Source organism: Artibeus jamaicensis, unplaced genomic scaffold (genome assembly GCF_021234435.1).
Source record: "Artibeus jamaicensis isolate MK-2021 breed Jamaican fruit bat unplaced genomic scaffold, CSHL_Jam_final contig_470, whole genome shotgun sequence".
NCBI lineage: Eukaryota > Metazoa > Chordata > Mammalia > Chiroptera > Phyllostomidae > Artibeus > Artibeus jamaicensis.
In genome coordinates this window covers 311,512-335,206 of record NW_026521849.1, presented here as the reverse complement: position 1 = coordinate 335,206, position 23,695 = coordinate 311,512, and the positions used below count along the sequence as shown (strand labels likewise).

The window sequence follows — 23,695 nt, the reverse complement described above, 5'->3', positions numbered from 1 at the left end:
ACACCGGTTTGGACAGTTTGAAACCAAGAAGGGAAGGTTTTTTTTTCTTTTTTTTAAGTAATCTTATATATTTTAAATTTTATTATTGCTTTATCTTTCAATACTTTGTTCCTCTCCTTTTTTTCCTGTTTTAGTCCTTCTTCCTTTCTTCCCAAACTTATTGCTTTTTCCTCCCTTCTCCTGCCTTTTTTCTTTCTTTGTTTGTTGCTTTGTTTTCTTTTACCCACAAGAGACACAAACAACTGGGAACTGCAGAGTGGGACCCAAATAGTGAGCATCCCAACAGTAGAGACAGAGAGACAAATTTCACTTTGCTACAGCAGAGAAGCCACAAGTTGCTGCATATTTGTATTATTTTTTCATTATTCTCACTTATTTTATATTTTAATAGTACCTTTGTATACTTCCTCTTTCTGTATAGGCTTCTTAGTCTTGGCTGGTTATATTGTATTATTTGTAGGTTTCCCCTGTTCTCTCCTCAACAGTGTATTGCTAATTTTCTTTACTTCACACCACTTGTTTTCTTTTAGCACACTACCCAAAGCTCTATACCCCTATTCAGCCAGCTCACATAGAGTCTGTCATATGATTGTTGCTCTAATATTATTGCAAATAATAGGTGTTCTATACAACTGTAAATACTTCACAACATATCTACTGAATCTTAGCCCACTTTAAAGGTTCCTGAATTCTATTACTGTAATGATTAACTCTATTTGCTCACATGCTACACCTATTTACTATTCTTTATTCTCACTTTACCTCAAAGTCTGACCGCCGGCAAACTCACTGCTTTCTAGATCCAACTCACAAGCCTTCCCTCCCCAACAAGAGACTTATCTTTTGCCCATCCTTTCTTAAAAGTAGCAAGTTGGGTGAAGATTTTGGTTAACCCTATATATAGCCTAAAGATCTTCTATCTCTTCTCTATGACTGTAAATATCATAAAATATCTTTCTGCTGTCATAAACCATTATGCCTCCCCCGCCAACTAATCACACACACACACACACACACACACACACACACACACACACACACACACAAAAGGGAGTAGGTGGAAGTAGAGAACATCAAGATACCTGAAGGAGACTGCACCACTGAATTTCACAGGTATTCTACCACAGAAGTTCACACCATAAACCCAGGGAGTCAAAACAGATCAATTTAAGAAGCTAAGGCTAACAAGAAGAGTCTCACAAACAATGGGAAAACAAAGAAACAATCCCCAAATGAAAGAAAAGGAGGAAGCCTCAGAAAGAATGTTAGATGAAATAGAGGCAAGTCAACTATCAGATACTGAATTCAAAGCACTGGTTATCAGGAAATTCAAAGAGCTCACAATGAGCTACCAGAAACCACAGGGGAGCTACAATGAACTCACCAAACACTATATCAACATGAAAAAGGAAATAGAAACTATCAGGAAAGGCCAAGAGGAAATGAAGAATACAATTTCTGAACTGAAGAACACAGTAGAAGGAATCAAAAGTACAATCAAGAAGGAGAATATCCGATCAGTGAGTAGAAGAACAAATTTTAAAAAAACTCCCAGAATGAGCAAGAAAAGAAAAAGAGGCTCAGAAAGAATGAATAGAAATTAAGAGAAATGCAAGACAATATGAAACATAATAATATCCAAACAATAGGAATGCCACAGGAGAAGAAGAAAAACAAGGGATAGAAACCTGTTTGAAAAAGTAATGATGGAAAATTTCCCTAATTTGATGAGAGAAAAGGTCACACAAATCCAGGAATCACAGAGAGTCCCAATCAAGAGGAACCCAAAGAGGCCCACTTCAAGACACATCATCGTCAAAATAGCAAAATTCCAAGACAAAGACAGAATCTTAAAGGCAGCAAGGGAGAAGAAGGAAGTGACATACAAGGCAGCCCCAATAAGGTTAGCTACTGACTTCTCAATGTAAACACTACAAGCAAAAAGAGAATGGCAAGAAATATTCCAAGTAATGAGAGCCAGAGGCCTACCACCAAGGCTACTTTACCCAGCAAGGCTCTCACAAGATAGAAGGCCAAATAAAGAGCTTCTAAGACAAAAGATGTCTAAAAGAATATGCCTCCACCAAACTAGCACTACAAGAAATACTATAAGGACTGCTTTAAGGAAGGGAAAGAAAACAAAGAGACAGAGAAGAACACAGGTACAAAAATGGCAATGAATAAGTACCTATCAATAATAACCTTAAACGTAAATGGATTAAATGTTCCAATCAAAAGACATAGAATAGCTGAATGGATAAGAAAGCATGACCCACACATATGCTGCCTACAAGAGACCCACCTCAGGACAAAACACCATCACAGACTAAAAGTGAAAGGTTGGAAACACATTTTTCAAGGAAACGAACAAGAAAAAAAAGCTGGGGTAGCAATTTTCATATCAGACAAAATAGACTTCAAAAAGAGGACCATAAAGAGAGACCCAGAAGGTCACTTCATAATACTCAAGGGAAGAAGCCACCAAGAAGACATTAACATTGTAAATATATATGCACCTAACATAGGAGCACCCAAATATATAAAGAAAATCTTAGAGGACTTCAAGAAAGATATCGACAGCAACATAATTATAGTAGGGGATTTTAACACCCCACTGTCAAAAATGGACAGATCTTCCAAACAAAATATCAACAAAGATATTGTGGCATTAAACAACACCCTAGAAGAAATGGACTTAACTGATATATATAGAACCCTTCATCCCAAAGAAGCTAAATGCACATTCTTTTCAAAGGCACATGGAACATTTTCAAAAATTGACCACATGATAGGACACAAAACGAACCTCAACCAATTCAAGACAACTGAAATCATACAAAGCATTTGCTCTGACCACAAGGGACTGAAATTGGAAACCAACCCCAGAGGAAAAACCCCAAAACACCCAACATCACAGAGACTGAATGGAATGCTATTGAACAATGAATGGGTCAAGAATGAAATCAGGGAAGAAATCAAAAAGTTTCTGGAAATAAGTGAAAATGATCTCACAACAACCCAAAACTTATGGGACACAGCAAAGGCAATCCTGAGAGGGAAGTTCACAGCAAAACAGGCTTACCTAAAGAAGATAGAAACATTTCAAACAAACAACCTAACTGTGCACCTGCAAGAACTCGAGGAACAACAACAAAGACAGCCCAGAGCAAGTAGAAGGAAGAAAATAACCAAGATCAGAGCAGAACTAAATAACATAGAGACTAAAAGCACAATTCTAAGGATCAATGAATCCAGGAGCTGGTTTTTTTACAAAGATAATCAAAATACACAAGCCTTTAAGTAGGCTCATCAAGAAATGAAGAGAGAGGACACAGATAAAAACAATCAGAAATGAAAGAGGAGAGATTACAACTAATATCACAGAAATAGAAGGGATTGTAAGAAATTACTATGAAGAACTGTATGCCAAGAAATTTGAAAACCTAGGTGAAGTGGACAAATTTCTAGAAAAATATAATCTTTGAATTCTCAATGAAAGAGAGCAGAAAACCTGAACAGACCAATAACAGCAGATGAAATTGAAGTAGTAATCACAAAACTCCCATCACACAAAACCCTGGACTAGATGGTTACACAGGAGAATTCTACAAAGCATTTAAGGAAGAGCTAACCCCTATTCTTCACAGACTATTCCAAAAAATCCAGAAGGATGGAAAACTCCCAAACTATTTTTATGAAGCCAGCACCATCCTAATTCCAAAAGCAGATAAAAACAAAACAAAGAAAGAAAACTTCAGGCCAATATGGCTGATGAACATAGACACTAAAATCCTCAACAAATATTGGCAAATCGCATCCAACAATATACCCAAAAGATCATACACCATGACCAAGTGGGATTCTTCCCAGGGATGCAAGTATGGTTCAATATTCGCAAATCAGTAAATGTAATACATCACATAAACAAAAGTAAAGACAAAAACCAAAGGATCATATCAATAGATGGGGGAAAAGCTTTTGATAAGGTACAACACCCATTTATGATAAAGGCACTCAGCAAAGTGGTAATAGGGGGAGCATTCCTCAATATAATAAAGGCCATATATGAGAGACCTACAGCCAACATCATCCTCAATGGGCAAAAACTAAAATCTTTTTCACTAAGTTCAGGAACAAGACAAGGATGTCAACTTTCAACACTTCTATTCGAGATAGTATTGGAAGTTTTAGCCAGAGCTATATCAGACAAGAAAAGGAAATAAAAGGCATCCAAATCAGAAAGGAGGAAACGAAACCGTCACTGTTTGCAGATAACATGATAGTGTACATGGAAAATCATATAGACTCTATCAAAAAACTGCTCGAACTAATAAACGAATGTGGCAAAACAGTGGGTTACAAAGTCAATATCCAGAAATCAAAGGCATTTTTGTATACTAACAATGAATCAGTGGAAGCAGAAATCAAGAAAAAATCCCATTCGATATAGCAAAAAGAAAAATAAAATATCTGGGAATAAACCTAACTAAGGAGGTAAAAAACCTGTATGCAGAAAACTACACAGCCCTGAAGAAAGAAATCAGGGAAGACACAAACAAATGGAAACATATACCTTGTTCATGGATTGGAATAATTAACATCATCAAAATGTCCACACTACCCAAAGCAATATACACATTCAATGCCCAATACCTATTAAAGTCCCAATGGCATATTTCACAGACATAGAACAAACACTTCAAAAATATATATGGAACCATAAATGACCCCAAATAGCAGCTGCAATTTTGAGAAAGAAGAACAAAGCAGGAGGGATCACAATACCTGATATCAAACTGTATTACAAGGTCACTGTAATCAAAACAACCTGGTACTGGCATAAAAATAGGCACATAGACCAATGGAACAGAACAGAGAGCCCAGAAATAAACCCAACTTTCTACAGTCAAATAGTATTCAACAAAGGGGGCAATAACAAAATGGAGTAAAGATACTCCATTTTGATAGTCTGAAAGATAGTCTGTTCAACAAATGGTGTTTGGAGAACTGGACAGCTACATGCAAAAAAATGAAACTTGAGCACCAACTTACACCATACATCAAAATAAATTCAAGGTGGATAAAAGACTTAAATGTAAGCTGTGACACCATTAAAGTTCTAGAGGAGAACATTGGCAAGAAAATCTCAAATATTTCACGCAGCAACTTTTTTACTGATATGTCCCATAGAGCAAGGAATATAAAGGAAAGAATAAACAAATGGGATCTCATCAAAATTAAAAGCTTCTGTGTGGCTAAAGAAAACAGTATTAAAATAAAAAGACAAGTGTACGGGAAAACATATTTGCCAATGATACCTCAGACAAAGGTTTAATCTGCAAAATATATAAATAACTCACATGACTTCACTCTGACAACTAACCCAATTAAAAAATGGGAAAAGGACTTGAACAGGCACTTCTTTAAAGAGGGCATACAGAAGATTCAGAGACATATGAAAAGGTGCTTAATATCACTAGCTATCACAGAGATGCAAATTAAAACCACAATGAGATACCATTTTACATCAGTAAGAATGGCTATCATAAACTAAGCAATAAACAACAAATGTTGGAGCGGTTATGGAGAAAAGGCGACCTAGTTCGCTGTTGGTGGGATTGCAGACTGGTACAACTATTATGGAAAACAGTATGGAATTTTCTCAGAAAAATAAAAATGGACCTGCCTTTTGATCTAGCAATTCCACTGCTGGGATTATATCTTAAGAATCCTAAAACACTAATCCCAAAGAATCTATGCATCCCAATGTTCATAGCAGTAAAATTTACAATAGCTAAGTGTTGGAAGTAACCTAGGTGCCCATCAGTAAATGAATGGATCAAAAAACTGTGGTACATATACACAATGGAATTCTATGCAGCAGAAAGGAGCTCCTACCCTTTGCAATGGCATGGATGGAACTGGAAAGCATTATGCTGAGTGAAATAGGCCAGGTGCTGAAAGACAAATACCATATGATCTCACCTTTAACAGGAAGCTAAACAACAAAACAAACAAGCAAGCAAAATATAACCAAAGACACTGAAATACAGAACAGGCTGACAGGGACCAGAGGGGAGAGGGCAGGGAATTTCAGGGGAAAAGGGGAAGAATTCACAGGAACAGGTATAAATGAGACATGGACAAACATTAACCCATGTGAATAGGGGATGGATCTGGGAAGCATGGTGGGGGTGGGCTGGGATGGGAGTAAAAGAAGAGTGTACTTGAAAAATAATTTAATAAAATAAAACTGATTATGAGAGGCTGTTTGGAGAGAAATAGTGAATGCAAAATGGAAACCAAGTGGTAGCATCAGAGAAAACAAACTTTAAAACAAAAATAATAGGAGGAAAGAGGAAGGGAAAATGGGGTAACAGAAGGGAAAAGCAAAATATGAGAACTGAAATAAAGTATAATATAAAATCCAGTGACAATATGCACAAACTTGAAAGATAAGAAGTAAATGTTAAAACTGTGCAGGAAATAAAATATTGCAAATCATGGAGAAGACCACAGTGGATTTCATCTCAGTACCCTCTTCTATTTACCACTGTATATTTTTTCTGGATCTACCTCTGGTGATTTCAGATGATGATCCTGTCTGACCTTAGGTAGCCTTTTCGAGACTTCCAGGAATCTACTATCTGTGACTGTCTCCTTCAGTTGTTAATCTAGTAGTCAGTGTGCACTCAGCAGTGAGGCTTAAGCCACACAGGGCAGTGCAATAGGCCCACCCCAATCTTTCCTGGAGGTGGGGCTATTTCTTCCCCTCATGCTGCTGCTACTCAGAGGAGAGTGGTCTGCCTGAGTAAGATGACTACTGAAGGATGGGGGATGACTCAACACCAGGACCCCAGCAGCTGTTCTCTCAGCTCTCTCCCAGCCATCATCCTCAGTCCCTCCTCAATTATCTCTACTCCCCTCTGCTACCCCTTTGCTGGAGCCCAGGGTTAATCACTTCATATGAAAAAATTATGTGTTGGTCCTTTAAAATGTCTCTGAGTCTCAAGCCGTCTGTCTTTGGCAGAGAAAAAATCCCTGGCACTTTTTTTGCCACTGGATGTTATCTCTACTTTTTGGGCTCTGGTACTGTACACTGGAGAGCCCAGCTTGAGGTTTAGACCTGACACTTCTCAGGGATTCCACCTGGCCTCCGAGATATCCCTCTAGCACATCAGCTGCCACCTGTGGGAGCCCAGCCAGCCCTCTTGCATCTCCTCTGCACTCCCTACCAGTTACATTGTGTTGAAGCTGTTTCTTCTGTTTGTCCATGGTTATAAGGCATTTTCCCACTATTGTTCTTTGTTCTGCACGATTTCTCCATCATTTCATTGTAATTCCAGATTGGTCCTGGGAGGAGATTAGTGTAACTTCCGCTCCCACCTCCATCATCTTGGATCTCCCAGAAGCTTTTAAATTTGATCTAGTCCCATATGTTTATTTTTTCCTTTGTTTCCCTTGCCCTAGGAGATATATTGGCAAAATATTGCTACACAAGATATCTGACATTTTACTGCTTATGTTTTCTTCTAGGATTTTTATGGTTTCACAACGTACATTTAAGGTGTTTTTTTTTTCCATTTTGAGTTTCTTGTGTGGTGTAAGTTAGTGGTGTAGATTCATTGTTTTGCATGTGCCAGTTCAGTTTTCCCAACACCATTAATTGAAGAGTCTGTCTAGTCCTTCGTATGCTTTTGCCTCCTTTTTCAAATATTAATTGGCCATAAAAGCATGGGTTTATTTCTGGGATCTCTGTTTTCTTGCATTGAGCTATGTATCCCTGTTCTTATGCTAGTACCAGGCTCTTTTGATTCCAGTGGACTTATAGTATAGTTTGTTATCAGGTGTTGTGATACCTCCAATTTTGTTCTTATTACTCAAGATTGCTGAGGCTATTCAGGATCTTTTCTGTTCCATAAAAATTTTTGGAATATTTGTTTTAGAACTGTTAAATATACCATTCAGATTTTAATAAAAATTGTGTTGCATCTATAGATTGCTTTGGGTACCAGGAACATTTTAATTATGTGAATTCTTCCAATCCATGGACACAGTATATGCTTCTACTTATTTCTGTCTTCCTCAATTTCTTTCTTCAGTCTTATAGTTTTCCAAGTACAGGTCTCTTTTTAAAATATTTTATTTATTTATTTTTAGAGGGAAGAGAAAGGAGGGAGAGAGGGAGAAAAACATCAATGTGTGGTTGCCCCTTGCACACCCCCTACTGGGAACCTGGCCTGTAACACAGGCATGTGCCCTGAATGGGAATGGAACCAGTGACCCTTTGATTTGCAGCCACTGCTCAATCCACTGAGCCACACCAGCTAGGGCCAAGTACAGATCCTTAACTTCCTTGGTTTAATTTTTTTCTAGTTATCTTATTTTTTGTTGTTGTTGCAATAGTAAATGGGATTATTTTCTTAGTTACCTTTTCTGAAAGTTCATTATTTGTGGATAAAAATGCCATAAATTTCTGATTATTGATTTTTGTACTCTACTACTTTGCTGAATTCATTTATTAGGTGAAGTAGTTTTTCAGTGGAGTCTATAGGGTTTTCTATGTACAATATCATGTCACCTGCAAATTATGACAGTTTTACGTCCTCCTTTCCAATTTGTATGCCTTTTATTATTTTTTTCTTATCCAATAACCATGGACGAATTTCCAGTACTACATCGAATAAGAGTGGTGAAAACTGACATCCTTGTCTTGTTCCTGACCTTAAGGGAAACACTTTTTAGTTTTGCCCATTGATTATGATGTTAGCTGTCAGCTTTTACATATTTGTATACACACTAGAATGCTACTCAGCCATAAGAAAAGACAAAATACTGCCATTTGCAACAGTATAAATATTATGCTAAGTGAAAAAAGTCAGTCAAAAAAGCCTAAGAACCATATGATTTCACCCTGTATGGAATATAAGATGAAACCCATGGACATAGACAGCAATATGGTGGTTGCCAGCGGAAAGGGGGTCAGAGGGCATAGTGTAGAGGGGGACCTAATATATAGTGACAGGTGATGGTTTGACTTAAATAGTGGGCACACAGTGCAATATATAGATCTAGTATTGTTACAGAACAGAGGTCCAAGGGGGGCATTATTTGGCCCACCCAAGGATGCCAAAAACTGTTACAGAACAACAGGGCCACCTCCCAAGGACAGTATACTAATATGGTCTGGACCATGTACTGGCCTCATCTGTCTGCTGCCAGAGGAAAGAGGTCTCTCAATGCCAGAGATTTGTGAAAAGAAAAGGAAAGGTGTGGGGGCGACTTTTCCCGCAAGTCTCCCCATCTGCCACGGATGAAAGAAAACACTACTAAGACATGATCTGCTTGGGGAGGAGAGGTGGCCAGTTTCTCTGAGGAAAAAGGGGCCTTGAGCCCCTTCCTCCAGGGGCTTTTATTGGGTTGTAATACACAGTAATACAGAGCAGCAAGGATCAAACAGTAGATAACATTTCAAAATCTGAGGGCTTAGTCTGAGTCAGAGTCTGTCAGGAAGGGGGTTTTGCAGAAAATTTAGGGTTTCCTGCTTGGACCCTTAACATATGAATGAAAACACTCTTAGCAAAGCAGGATTTTTAGGAATTCTTCGTGATGCCAGATTTTCCTCCAGATCCACTCTAGCAAGGCAAGGAACTGTACCCCTCCCCATCAGGTTTTCAGGCTTAAATGGATTAGAGCCAGGAAGGGCTTCTCCCAGAGGACATGGGGACTTGGGCTATGTCACATAGCTGGGGACAAGGGTCCATTGCTTGCTCTTTGTTTCAGCCCCCCAAGTCCTTCCCTGATGGCCTCCCAAGTGATCTTAGGTAGCCCCTCGCTGTGAGGAGACTTACCCATCATGGACTTCCGACCATGCTTTGGGAGCAGGGAGGAAACTGAGGCAGCATTCACTACCAGGACAAGCTTTGTCTCCTGTGGCTTGCATTCCAGAGGTCGCTACTCATCCTTAGGCATGGGGGGTAGTTACAATTCCTGAAACCAGGCAAAGTGGTCCACCACAGAAAGGTTTATTTAAAGCTATACAGACTTAAAATAGTGACCCAATGACCCCATTAATATATGAAAGTCCTTTAGGATAACCACAGATGCCCACAGCGCTTCCTTTTCTACCTGCCCTAATTCAGGGTACTGTAACTCTGGAAAAGAAGCACATGTCGTGTTTCAGGCTGCTGGCACCATCAGTTGTGTCGCCGTTCAGGCAGGATCTCCAATTAATCCAAAGCCATGTGGCACCTTCCCATGGCACCTTCTCACTGGCAAAGAGTTCTTTCACCCTTTTTCTAGGCAAAGTCTCTCCTGTTTCCCAGGCCACATGGCCAAAGGGAGCACCCCAAAGCCACGTGGTCCTCTTCTACCAGAGCTGCAGGGGTCTGCCGTCTGGCCAAAACCATATGGTACTCCTCCTCCTTCTTACATGGCTGTGGGGGTCCCCACCCTGGCAAAGCCCTGTGGTACTCCCCTTCACATGGCCAATAGGGGGTCCTTACTCTGCCAAAACTGTGTGTCTCGTTCTCTGCACTGCCACAGCTGCGTGGTTTCCTCTCCTTCTCACATGGATGCAGGGGTCCCCACTCTGGCAAAACCACGTGGTACTTGTTGCTAAAGCTACATGGTGATTCTCTATCACATGGCTGCAGGAGTCCCTATTCTGGCCAAAAGCATGTGGTTCTCCTCTTCACATGGCTGCAGGGGTCCCCACTCTGGCAAAGTCACGTGGTTCTCCTCCAATGGCTGCTGTGTCTGGGTTTTAAATTCCTGTGCCAGTCCTCCTTTGCAGCTCCATTTCTGACTCCTTCTACAATTGGCTATACTTGCCAGTATTCCTGTATTATTCCAAGTTTACTGGGCTGCCATCATGAGTCTGGGCAGGTGTGGCCCCATATTATGGAGCCAATCTTCTCCAAGCTCTCATGCCAGGTGCTGTTGATATGGGAAACTTTGAAAAACCTTTGTTTAACCTTTATTTGCCCAGGAGCCAGGCACCCTAGAGAGAATGATGGGGCCATCTGGGAGGGCGGGTGGCTGGATAGTGAGGACTGGAACTAGCACCCCCGCTGATAGAACAATTATCACATTCTGTTTCTGTATCCCACGTTTGTCACGTAGACAGGAAGACCCCTAATCTATATATTCCTCAAGAATCCTTTGTTCGGGGCTCAGAATTTGGAGACTTACTCCTCTGGGCCCGTGCACGTTAAATAATAAACCTCGTACTCCAGAATCCCTCGGTGTCTGGTCGCTTCATTTTCCTATAACACTAACTCAGGGGACCTGCCCCTAGTTATATTATAGGAAAACGAAGCAACCAGACACTGAGGGATTCTGGAGTACGAGGTTTATTGTTTAACGTGCACGGGCTCAGAGGAGTCATTTCCAAATTCTGAGCCCCGAACAAAAGATTCTTGGGGAATATATAGATTAGGGGTCTTCCTATCTAAGTGGCGAAGCAGGATACAGAAGCAGAATGCGGTAATTAGTTCTGTCTTCGGGGCAGAAGCAGAGTTCAAAGGCTAAATGTGAAAATTGGTTCTATCTGCGGGGGTGCTAGCCCTAGTCCTAGTGACTACCCGGCTATCTGCTCTATCTGCTCTTCCTAGACGGCCTTATTGTTCTCCTATGGCGCCTGGGGTCTTGGGTGAGCAAAGGTCTCCTGGGACCTCTCCCTTCATTTCCAGTCCTCACTATCCGGCCACCTGCCCTCCCAGACGGCCCCATCATTCTCTCTAGGGCGCCTGGGGCCTGGGCAAATAAAGGTTAAACAGAGGTTTTTCAAAGTTTCCCATATCAGTTACGTCTTTGGTGGAAGTCACTTCAATCTCCCTGGCTCAGAGCATGGCCACAGCTATTTAACATATCTATGCAACCAGTTAAAGGTTATAGACATGTTAAATGACCATTCTAGAGGTTAGCTGCACAGCCTTTGCTGTACAAAACAGCTCTCAATGGCCCTGCTCCATTTGTCCCTTCCCCAACTCACGCGGGGGGAGGGGGAGTAAGGAAATTTTATGTCTTTCTAATATTTCCTGGACACTGTGAGTTCTGGACCCCATTCCAAATCCCTTTTTGCACCCCCCAACTTGGCTGTGCCCTGTTACAGTATCATAGAAATGTATACTTGAAACCTGTATAATCTTATTTTTAAAAGTCACCCCAATAAATTTAATTAATAAATTTAGAATATGAGAGTAACCAGCATTTGATAGATGTAAAAATCAAGATTAAGAATGAGCAAACAAATGGAGCATAATGCCCAATTGCCCAAAAGTTCTGAGAAGGGTCAGAACTCAAACCTCAGGCTGCTGACCTCTAAGGCTCAAGTCCAACTCTCTGTATTTGACCTTACTGCACTGGCTGGGGAAGAAAAATAGATATTAAAGTCATTTATAATTTTTTTGTGGACCATTCTCACTGGAGCCAGCACTGCTCTCATTGGTAGTATAGGAGGGTGCAGCCAGGGGGCCCCCAAAAAAATTTGCAATGGGGTCCAGAACTCAGGGTATCCAGGAAATATTAAAAATATGGGATGTCCTCATCCCCACAAGTCTGAACTGGGGGATGGGACACATGGAGCAGGGCTATTCAGTTGTTTTGCATAGCAACAGTTTTGCAACTAACCTTTAGAATGGTCATTTAACATATCTATAACCTTTAACTGGTTTTGATATAGGGTGCAGCCAGGGGGGCCCCCAAAAAAAGATTTGGAAAGGTGTCCAGAATTCAAAGTGTATAGAAATATTGGAGAGACATATAAGATGTCCTCACTGCACCCCCCCCCCCCAGGGGGAAGGGATGAATGGAGCCAGGCCATTGAGAGCTATTTTGCATAGCAACAGTTTTGGAGCTAACCTCTGGAGAAATGGTTATTTAACATATCTATAACCTTTAACTGGTTTCATAGATATGTTAAATAGGAGTGACCAAGTTTGGAGCCAAGGAGAAGGTAGTGGATGGGGACTGAAGAAGGAAGCAGAGGGGACTCAAGATGGAACTAGCAGGGACTGAGGATAGAACTTGGGGGACTCAAGATGGAAACTAGGGGCTGCTCTTCGTAGTGAGAAGGACTTGGACTCAGGATGTAACTAGGGGCTGCGCTCCTGAGCGAGAAGGCCTGTGTGGGAGCTTGGAAAAGACTGGCTCCAGGACACAAAGGGTCCCCGCTTGGCCAGATGAGAGAGAGCCACGCGGTTTCAGCAGAGTGAGGACCCCCTCTAGGTGAGGTGAAAGAGGGAGCCACGTGGTTTTGGCAGGGTGCAGACCCCCTCTTTCCCAGGTGAAAGGGAAAAACCACGCAGCTTTGCCAGAATGGAGATCCCTGCAGCCAGGTGAAGAAGAAAGCCACGTGCTTTTGGTGAAGTGCGGACTCCTGCAGCTTTGGTAGAAGAGGCCCACGCGGCTTTGGGATGCCCCCTTTGGCTGCGGGGCCTGAAAAAGCAAGAGAGACTTTGACTGGAACTGGGTACAAAGGACTCTTGCCAGTGGACCATGAGAGGGTAGCACAGTACTTTGGATTAACTAGAGAGATCCTGCCTCCACGGTGACACAGCTGACGGTGCCAGTGGCCTGCAACACAGACGTGTGCTCTTTTCCTGATTTACGGTACCCGGAGTTGGGACAGTGGGAGAAGGGAGCGCTGTGTGGGTGTAGGTGTATACCCTAAAGGACTTTGATATTTTAGTGGTGGCATTATGCCTGAATAGCATTAAATAAACATTTTGTTTCCTTTTCACAAATCTCTGGCATTAAGAGATGTCTTTCCAATTGGCGGCGGACAGAAGGGCCCAGTAGATTTTAGTATTTTGTTTTTGGGAGGGGCCCCTGTTGTATAGCAGTTTTGGGCATCCCTAGGTGGGCCAAATATTGTATTGCCCCTCCCTCGGACCTCTTGTTGTTCGGTAACAGTTTCAAAGATATGTTAAATAGCTGTGGCCCTGCTTTGAGCTAGGGAGAAGGGATTGACTTCCACCCAAGATGTAACTAGGAGGCAACTCCCAGCCCCCCTTACAGCACCTGCGTGAGAGCTTGGAGATGATTGCCCAGACTCACTATGGCAGCCCAGTAAAACTGGGAGGATATGAGAGGCCTGGCAGGTGTAGCTGATTGTGGGAGGAGTCAGAAATGGGGCTGCAGAGGAAGATTGGCGCAGGAATTTAAAGACAGACACAGCAGCCATTGGGGAGAAAACCACATGTTTTTGGCCAGAATGGGAAATCATGCATCTATGTGATAGAGAATCACTATGTAGCTTTAGCAGAGACAACCACATGGCTTTGGCCAGAGTGGACCCCTCCCACCCTGCAGCCACCATGCGGATTCCTATTTCTTTTCCCAAGATACGGTACCTTGGATTGGGCAAAGGGGGAAAGAAGGACTGTGTGTGTTCGTGGTATTTTAAGGGACTTTGGGATTTTGATAAAGACATTAAGTCATTACTCTTAAGTCTGTATAACTTGAATAAATAATTTTCACCAATCTCTAACATGGAGAGCTATAATTCTCTGGCAAAGGGAAAGGTGAACCTAGTACAGGGGGACCCCAGGAGAAGGGGGGTCAAATAGGTAACATTGTGGGACCCCCTTCCCTGGAGGCCAATCTGGGAAAACCATGGGAGACCATATGTGCAGTAGCTTTACTACTACTTGTCACATAAATGCCTGCCAAAACTAGCCAGGAAGGATCTACCCTATAAGAATAGAGTCCTTCTAGCCTGTGAGGTCAGTCTCTGCTTGGAGTTGGTCTGCTGCCATGTTCTCTGCTATAAATTCTCAGTGTTCGGTTCAAATCTTTGTCCTGATCGCCAAGAATCTGGTTACCTGTGCCCACCTGTGACAGTAGAAAAGGGGAGCTAAAACTTAGTTGTCTCATTTTGCTTATAGTTAGCCTAAACCAGTCTCTGCTTTAGGCTAACTGTAGGCTTTAGGCTTTACAGATCACCTAATCAAATTTCTGCCTTTTAGCTGTACAACTATCCTACTGGCAGAAACAGTGACCCAGTTTGAAGTTTTTAGAATTAGGCTCCAAAGGGCCAGGTAACTTGTCTCAAGTGGCCCAGCTGCCAGCAAGAATTGAAGGCCTGAGGGCTCTCCCTGGCACCAGCATTCCCTCAGAGTAAACTTCATCTATTCACTCCCTTCCTCCTGGGGGAAGACTATGGGAGAGACCTGCTCCCAAGTCCAGAACACAAGAGCAGCAGTGGAACTGAGTTTTTGCACAGAAAGGTGAGCCTCCTTGGCAGAGTGCAGAAAATAGCAAATGCCACTGGCAGGCTAACCAGGATTGTAATAAGCCTGCTTAGGTTATCTACAGAGACTTGCTGTCCCTAATCACTGGAGTGGTCATTTTGGAGAATGGAAACCCAGAAACTCTAACCAAGGCTAGAGCCAGCAAAAAGCTGTCGGTGGTTCTTGACACTATATATGTTTAACTTCCAGTGCTAGTGAAGCCTGAGGTGACATATATGTTGTTTAATTTTATCTGGATACAAGCCCATTATGCAGATAAGCAAACCACCTCATCTTTTTGTATGTGTGTGAAACATGGTAGCAGTGAAGGAGCAAGTTGAGGCAGGATGACACATGAAGGGGTAAATGACTGGCTGGTGAATTATGGAACTAGAGTAGTGGTAATGGGAAGGGAAAGGGAATATAAAGGACTAGACACCAGGAAACTACTTGGGCTGAGACAAATAAAGGATGACTGTCAGCTTTCCTACTAGGGGTCTAGGAAAATGTCAATGCAATTAAAACAAATAGAGACATCAGAAGATGCTGGCTCCCTTGGTCATTTAAGTATCAGATATAATGAGTTCAGGGTGTCCGCTAGCATTCCAGGTGGAGATACCCAGCAAGGAGTTGGAAATGTGTATCTTTCTAAAGCTTTCTTAGGTGGATGGTCAAAGGTTAGGCCTCTAGGTTGAACTATTTTTCATATAGATATGTGGATTGAATTGTATAGAAAAGGCTGTTTTAAAAGTGTAAAAAGGCCCTGGCTGAGCCTGGCTGAGTGCATTGAGTATGGGCCTGGAAACCAAAGGATCACAGTTTGATTCCCAGTCAGGGCAAATGCCTGAGTTGCAGGCCAGTTCCCAGCAGGGGATGCACAAGAGGCAAACATACATTGATATTTCTCCCCCTCTCTCCTTCCCTTCCCCTCTAAAGATAAATAAATAAAATCTTTATTAAAAAGTGTAAAAAGGATTCCTGGCTGGTGTGGCTCAGTGGATTGGATTCCAGCCTGTGAAGCAAAGGATCATCAGTTTGATTCCCAGTCAGGGCACATGCCTCGGTTGTGGGCCAGGTCCCCAGTAGGGGGCATGTGAGGGGCAACCACACACTGATGTTTCTTTCCCTCTCTTTTTTCCTCCCACTCCTCTCTAAAAATAAAAAAAATAAAATCTTTGAAAAAAAAAGTGTGAAAAGGCAGTGAGAGACAGGTAAGCAGCAGGTGAAAAGCCTCATGCACCCATGGCTCCCAGGCCCTCCTGTGCAAGGTGAACTCCTAGAGCCTGTTACAAGTAGAAGTGCAAGTTCACACCTCCTAACCCCGGGGTTAGAAGGCCACTGTGATAGCTCTGTGGTGGGAGGGCTTTAAAAAATAAGAAAAAAAGCATGAAAATGAAAGTAAATAGGTAGTTTACAAGCAAATTAAAGAGGCAAAATATTTTTGTGTCCTTGAACTGTCAGAAACTGTGAAGGAGTTGGGAGAGAAGTATGCAGTCTCAGGAGTGGGATGGCTGTGTCACTCACTATCCTGTCTAACTTTCTGAGATCCCAGTAGTGGGGGTAGCCCTGGAAATTGCTGTGAATGTGTCTGTTACTGCCTCATATTTCTGCAAAAGTTAAAATGATCCTGTGAGAAATAGTGAAGGCAGATCACTACAGATAGAGCCCATATTTTAGAAATTGGTACATTTACCCAATGGAATACTATTCAGAAGAAAGAAAGAAGAAACTCCTACTCTTGGAGACAGCATGAGCAGAACTGGAGATCATTATGCTAAGTGAAATAATCCAGGTGATAAAAGACAAATATCACATGATCACACCTATAAGTAGAACCTAATCGACAAAGCAAACAAGTGGGCAATATAATCAGAGACATTAAAATAGAGAAAAAACTGACAGTGACGTGGTGGGGAGAGAGGAGGGGGATAAAGGGAAAGAAGGGACAGGAGCAAGTCAAGGAACATGTATGAAGGACCTATGGGCATGGACAATGTGGTGGAGATTGACTATGGGAGTAAAGAGTGGGGGAAATGAGGGTGGGAGAATGGGGGGTGGGCAGGGCAGGGGAGAGCAACAGGGTGGGGAGTGGGACGACTATAATTGAACAACAATAAAAAATAGCAAAAGAGAATTTTCAATGGGAGATTGCAATATTGAAATAACCACAGAAATATCCTGTTTAAAAGCCACCATAAGGAACCAGAAATGACAGAGACAGAAGCTGTGTTTTTTTCAGCTGAGTTGAGGGGTCAGGGATGGTCATGAGGCCTCTAGTAGCAGAGAGAGGCTGAAAGTTTGATAGGCAACCCTGGACAAGCTCTGGGACACATGAAGGCATGGCTGTGGAAAAGACAGGACAGCAGAACCTCTCTGTCCCCACAGCCGGTGGCAGGCCTCAGCTAGCCCCCAAGGGGATTTAATTTGCATCAGAGATAATTTTCTGAATTGCTGTTAGGTAAAAATTGTTAGTAGTGACACAGAAAAAAACATACAACTTAGAACTGGAGTCCAAAAGTTGGAAAGGGTTCCTACATTTATAAAAAACTTTACTAACAACAAATGAGAAATAAAGATTGGTAATGGGTGACTTCTCTCTCATATGTGAGAGGAAATAAGTAAAGGCAAGAAAACACAGAATTTCAGGCCCTTGCTGAAGGGCAGCAAAATCATTAGGAACTTATTATCATCTAGAAAATATATCAGTTTATAAGGAACTGGTAAGTTTTTATAAGTTAATAAATTGATAAAGGTAGGGTGAGGAAGAGTGTGGGGGTAATCTGCTTTGGCACTGGTAGACAGATGACAATGCTTTGGGGTGAGAAAGCCACATGTCAAGAAAGAGGACCTGGATTTGGCATTCGGGTCTTCTACCTGGCTGCACACTGAAAGGACTTTTTAATCCTTACAGCTTGTTTTCAACTTCTAAAAAGAGAAAATGACTTGGCCTAAAGCTGAAGACCTCTGTGCATTTGCTTGGCCAAGAGCTCAGATAGGTGCTTGTGGGCCTGTGTCACATGAGGCAGGACCCCATGTGTCTGGGGGCCTCCTTCCTTGTCCTGGAAGAGGACTCATCTCTGATCCTTTGTTTGTCAGGGTAGGCTGAGACACCTCTCCATCCTGAAGGGTATTAAGAGCACACAGTGAGAAGCTAAGGGTGGTTGGCAACTCTGGGAATCTGTGCCTGAACCAAGGAATCAGGCTGGCCTGACTGTGAGTGTGTTTGTGTGGTGGTATGAGAGGGGACAGCGCTAGGACTCAACCAGATCGGAAAAAGGAAGCAAAGTTATATACATCTTTCTGATAAAAATTGTTTTAATGAAGGATGGCATGCCAGGAGGAAGATTCAGTTGTGCTGATCATGGTCCCCCTGTGAGTTATTCTTGGATTCTTTGCCCATCAGTTTGACCCTCTTGGATTCTTTTTCAAGACATTCACTCTAAACCTCTTTATAGAGCTTGGCAAGTCTCCTACCTGGTATTTCATGCTGTAGGTCCATAACTGCTCACTCCACATATACTCAGGGGAGAGGACCTTGGAGGGTTTGTGGTGAAGCAGGTATTTGTTCAGGTGGCTCTCATCGTGCCACACAGCTTCGATATGATTGGCTTGGTCAACCATCATTGCCTGGTGGCAGGTCTTGGTGAGTCTGTAAACCTCCATCACCGACCCCCCAAATAGGGCCCCTGTGTAATAAAAGTCTCCCTCATCTTCAGGAATATGGGCTTGTGAATGAGGCCTGCGTTCTAGGGGAAGTTTTCCCGACTGAGGAAAAAGAAGCTAAGATGCAGGGTGCCAAACAAGGAGGACAGGATCTCCACACCCACATGGTCACTGAACTTCAAATCCACATCTGCACACACAAGGTAATCTACCTCCCGGTGGAATTGCTGCTTGGCGAAATTGCTGATCATTTCCATTCGGTGCATGGAGATGTCTTCCCAGCGAGCATAGCTCCAGACCTTGAGGATGATGATTTGCCTTCCTTTTTGGAGGTGGAGATGAGGCACATAGTCTGGCCTGTCAGTGAATATGTAGTAGTTCACCCTGTGTCCCACCATGAAGTACATCTCCGCAGTCTCCAGGAACAGCTTCAGGAAGACAATGTATGATTTTATGGCAAACATAGTCAATCCAATGGTGGTGTTCTGGAGGTGGAACTGCTCATTCAGGATGTCAATGTTGAAGGTTCCGTCCCACATGATGGGAGCCAGCCAAGGAGTCATGACAAGAACATCTTTCCTAGAGGGTGTTAGCACATCTGGCTGGGCTAACACCATCCTTGGTAATTCTACACCTTGCAGGTCATGGAGTTTTCTAACAGCGATGCTGGCCCCAGACTGAATGATTTCCACCCTCTGTTTTCTTGGGTTCATGTAACAATAGCCAAAGAAGGCCATGATGAGAGCTATTAGAAGAATAAAGGTCATTCGATGAAGCAAGTAACATTTTGGGTTTTGTGACAAAGTCCTTACCAGCTTGGCCATGGCTCCACTTCTGACTGTTCCAGCCTGGATCTCCTAGGGGTGCTAAGGATCTGCCCCTCCTTGACCTTTCACTCACAGCATCCTCTCCTGTGCAGAGTGAGTTAGAACACATGTACGATGAGGTGCTCACATCCCCTGTTCCTCTTAAGATCCTACCTCCATTCAGTGGGTGTCTGGACCACTGAGCTGATTAAGACTCCTGTACTGGAAGAAACTTGATAAATTCACTTCTGAATTGAGGTCATGTCAAAGTAACAGGGTGGTAGGGCTTAGTCACCTGGCTGCCTGGACTTCTTGGCCAGCATGTAGAAGAGAAGTCAAGGCTCCTGAAACAGTCTCAGGGGACTGGCTCAAGGGAGGCCACTGAGCAGGTCAAGGACAGAGATTGTGATGAAAGCAGAGCAAAGCTATAGCTAACAGACCTGACCAGAGAAAGCGTCAGAGGGCTTGTGCTCTGGCCTTCCCCTGATGCTTACTAACTGTGAGCTAAAAATTAAGCTTTCTAGAAAATCAGTAAAATCAAGTCAGACTGTCTTCAAGGTTATATCTATACTGGCTAACATGGGCGGTCCTTCAGGAGTCATGATTTGGTAACCAAGATGGAAGAGTCAAACTATCTAGAGATTAAGGATTGTTTTCCTTTGTTCCTCTAATAATCACATATAGTTTCACTGAGCATTTACTTTGCAGGTACCAGACTTTATAGTGTATGTAGTTAAGATTAGGCCACTAAACTTCATGTGCATTACATTGCTGACTCCTCACAACAAGCCTGGGGATGATGCTACATGATCCTCATGGTCAAGATGGGAAACAAGCTCAGAGAGGTATATGACTGCCTCATGACCCCACAGCTAACTGGTGAGTACTTAAGCCAACTAAGCAGCCAGACTCCAGAATATCCTGTCTCACATGCACCCTCTTCTAGGTTTCTGTTATTGGTTTCTTTTTTGAGTCAGATTCTTTTGGTTTTCTCCCTTAGTTTTCACACATCAGCTATCCGTCAGAGGCCTCAAGATAGTGAAGAGAGTTTGAGCCAGTGCCCTTTTATGACTCAGGGCTTATCACATTGCTGTTTCATACCACACTTTCCTATCCTGTCCTAGGCAGTTCCAAAGAAGAAAGATGAAGTTTCAGACACAGACCCCTCCTGCTACACTATGAGACAAACAGTAGTTGTTAAAAAAGAGTACTTGGTAGTTAAAGAGCACCTGCCACCTGTGCCATGAAGTGGTACTCGCATACTGCTCTGTGACACTTTGCTCCTGCCATCATGCAGAAGTGTGTAGCTGGAGACATGTCTTGTCCAGGGCTTACAAAGTCTTCTCAGTCGGGACCATTCTGAGCATGTTGGGAGTGGGAAAGGAAGAATGTTCTGATGAGTGTCTTTTAATGGAGTCATCTTTTCTGTGTGGTTTGAATTGTGACATTTGCCTAGGTGTGCACAAAGGTGTTAGCATAATCTTGATTGTCATCCCTGATCAATAATACTAATTTTGTGGCAAAAAATCAAGACAACTATGTGATATTGTAAATGCCAGAAAGCTGAAGAACTGTTTTAATGGTAAAATGACACTAGAGGATAAGGAGCATGCACTCAATGTGCTTGTGGTCTAGCTGTGTGTGTCTGTGGCCCTGGTGCCTGTCTGAGGAATCTGCTCATCCCAGGGCAGTGGAAGAGGAAATCCATTGCCCTGCCTGCCATGGCACTTCCCTGGATATCTATCAGGTTAAAGAACCTTACAGAATGAAAAGGTAGAGAGAATAGGGCAGACACCAGTGGTGTGGGGAAGGACTAGGAACAGAAGCTCAGTGTAGTCTTTGATCAGTTGAGAAGGCCCTGACTCCTCAGCTCTGCCAGGCCACTAGCCTGAGAGCCTCTGGACTCTCCTGCGAGACTCCATGGCACTACCTGGCCTGTGTGTCAGGACCTAGGCTCTTGCTTCACTGACTCCAGCCTTTCCAATACCAGTGCCTGAGTCCCCTTTAAACTGTTAATACTAGCCACTTCCATTGTACAAACACCTGTTTCTTTTTCTTTTTTAATTACTTTATTGTTGTTCAATTACAGTTGTCTGCATTTTCTCCCCACCATTCCCCCCACACCCCAGCCAAACCCACCTCCCTCCCTTGCTTCCACCCTCCTCCTTGGTTTTGCCCATGTGTCCTTTATAGTAGTTCCTGAAAACCCTTTTACCCTCTGTTCCCTCCCTGCTCCCCTCTGGCTATTGTTAGATTGTTCTTAATTTCAATGTCTCTGGTTATACTTTGTTTGCCTTTCTCTTTTGTTGCTTATGTTCCAGTTAAAGATAAGGTCTTATGGTATTTGTCCCTCACCGCCTGGCTTATTTCACTTAGCATAATGCTCTCCAATTCTATCCATGCTGTCCCAAAGGGTAGGAGAGCTCCTTTCTCTCTGCTGTGTAGAATTCTACTGTGCAAATGTACTATAGTTTTTTGATCCACCGGTTTACTGATGGGTGCTTAGGTTGCATCCAGCACTCGGCTATTGTAAATTGTGCTGCTGTGAACATCGGTGTGCGTAGGTTCTTTTGGATTGGTTTCAGGGCTCTTAGGGTTTAATCCCAGCAGTGGAATTGCTGGGTCGAAAGGCAATTTCACTTTTAGTTTTCTGAGGAAATTCCATACTGTTTTCCACAGTAGCTATAACAGTCTGCATTCTCATCAACAGTGCACTAGGGTTCTCTTTTCTATGCATCCTTTCCAACACTTGTTTGTTGGTTTGTTTATGATGACCATTCTCAATGGTGTGAGGTGGTATCTCATTAGGGTTTTAATTTGCATCTCTCTAGCTAGTGATGCTGAGCATCTTTTCATATGCCTCTGGGCCCACTGTATATCCTCCTTGAAGTGTCTGTTCAGGTCTTTTGCCCATTTTTTAATTGGGTTGTTTGTCTTCCCGAAGTGAAGTTGTGTGAGCTCTTTATATATTTTGGATATATATATATCAAACCCTTGTCTGAGGTATCATTGGCAATTGTGTTTTCCCATATAATTGGTTCTCTTTCATTTTAATGCTATTTTCTTTAGCCATGCAGAACCGTTTTAATTTGATGAGGTCCCATTTGTTTATTCTTTCCTTTATGCCCCTTGCTTTAGGGGACATATCAGTGAAGATGTTGCTGCATGGAATGTCTGAGATTTTCCTGATGATGTTTTCCTTTAGGACTTTTATGGTGTCTCGATTTATATTTAAGTCTTTTATCCACCTTGAATTTATTTTTGTGTATGGAGTAAGTTGGTAATGGAGTTTCATTTTTTTTTTTTGCATGTAGCTGTCCAGATCTCCCAACATCATTTTTTGAAGAAACTATTTTTACTCCAATTTATGTTTCTTCTCCCTTTGTCAAATATTAATTGACTGTAGAGTCTTGGGCTTTTTTTCTGGGTTCTTTGTTCTGTTCCAATGGTCTATGTGTCTTTTTTTTATGCCAGTACCAGGCTGTTTTGATTACAGTGGCCTCGTAATACAGTTTATTATTTATTTTTTAAAATCTTTTTCTAAATTAATATTTTATTGATTATGCCACTACAGTTGTTCTATTCCCCCCTTCATTCCCCTCCACCCTACCCCCCCATCCCCACCATTACCCCCCTTTATTTTATGACCATGTGTCTCAAATTCTTTAGATTCTATATTTCCCCTACTATTCTTGCCCCCCCCATCTATTTTCTATCTACTGTCTATGCTACTTATTTTCTGTACCTTCCCCCCCTTCTCCTCCTCCCACTCCCCTGTTGCTAACCCTCCATGTGATCTTCATTTCTATGGTTCTGCTCCTGATCTAGCTGTCCTCTTAGTTTGCTTTTGTTTTAGGTGTGGTTGTTACTAACTGTGAGTTTTCTGTCCTTTCACTGTTCATCTTTTTTATCTTCTTTTTCTTAGGTAAGTCCCTTTAACATTTCACATAATAAGGGCTTGGTGATGATGAACTCCTTGAATTTGGTCTT

At 42.4% G+C, this 23,695-nt stretch overlaps 1 protein-coding gene across 1 annotated transcript; it reads right to left on the bottom strand.

Annotated features, from left to right (window-relative positions):
- Nucleotides 1-18,635: 18,635 nt before the first annotated feature.
- Nucleotides 18,636-19,723, bottom strand: ABO (ABO, alpha 1-3-N-acetylgalactosaminyltransferase and alpha 1-3-galactosyltransferase). The gene is given in 2 exon segments (XM_037129502.2): nt 18,636-18,988; nt 18,991-19,723. Coding segments are annotated over 2 exon segments (1,086 nt in total).
- Between the last annotated feature and the right edge of the window lie 3,972 nt (nt 19,724-23,695).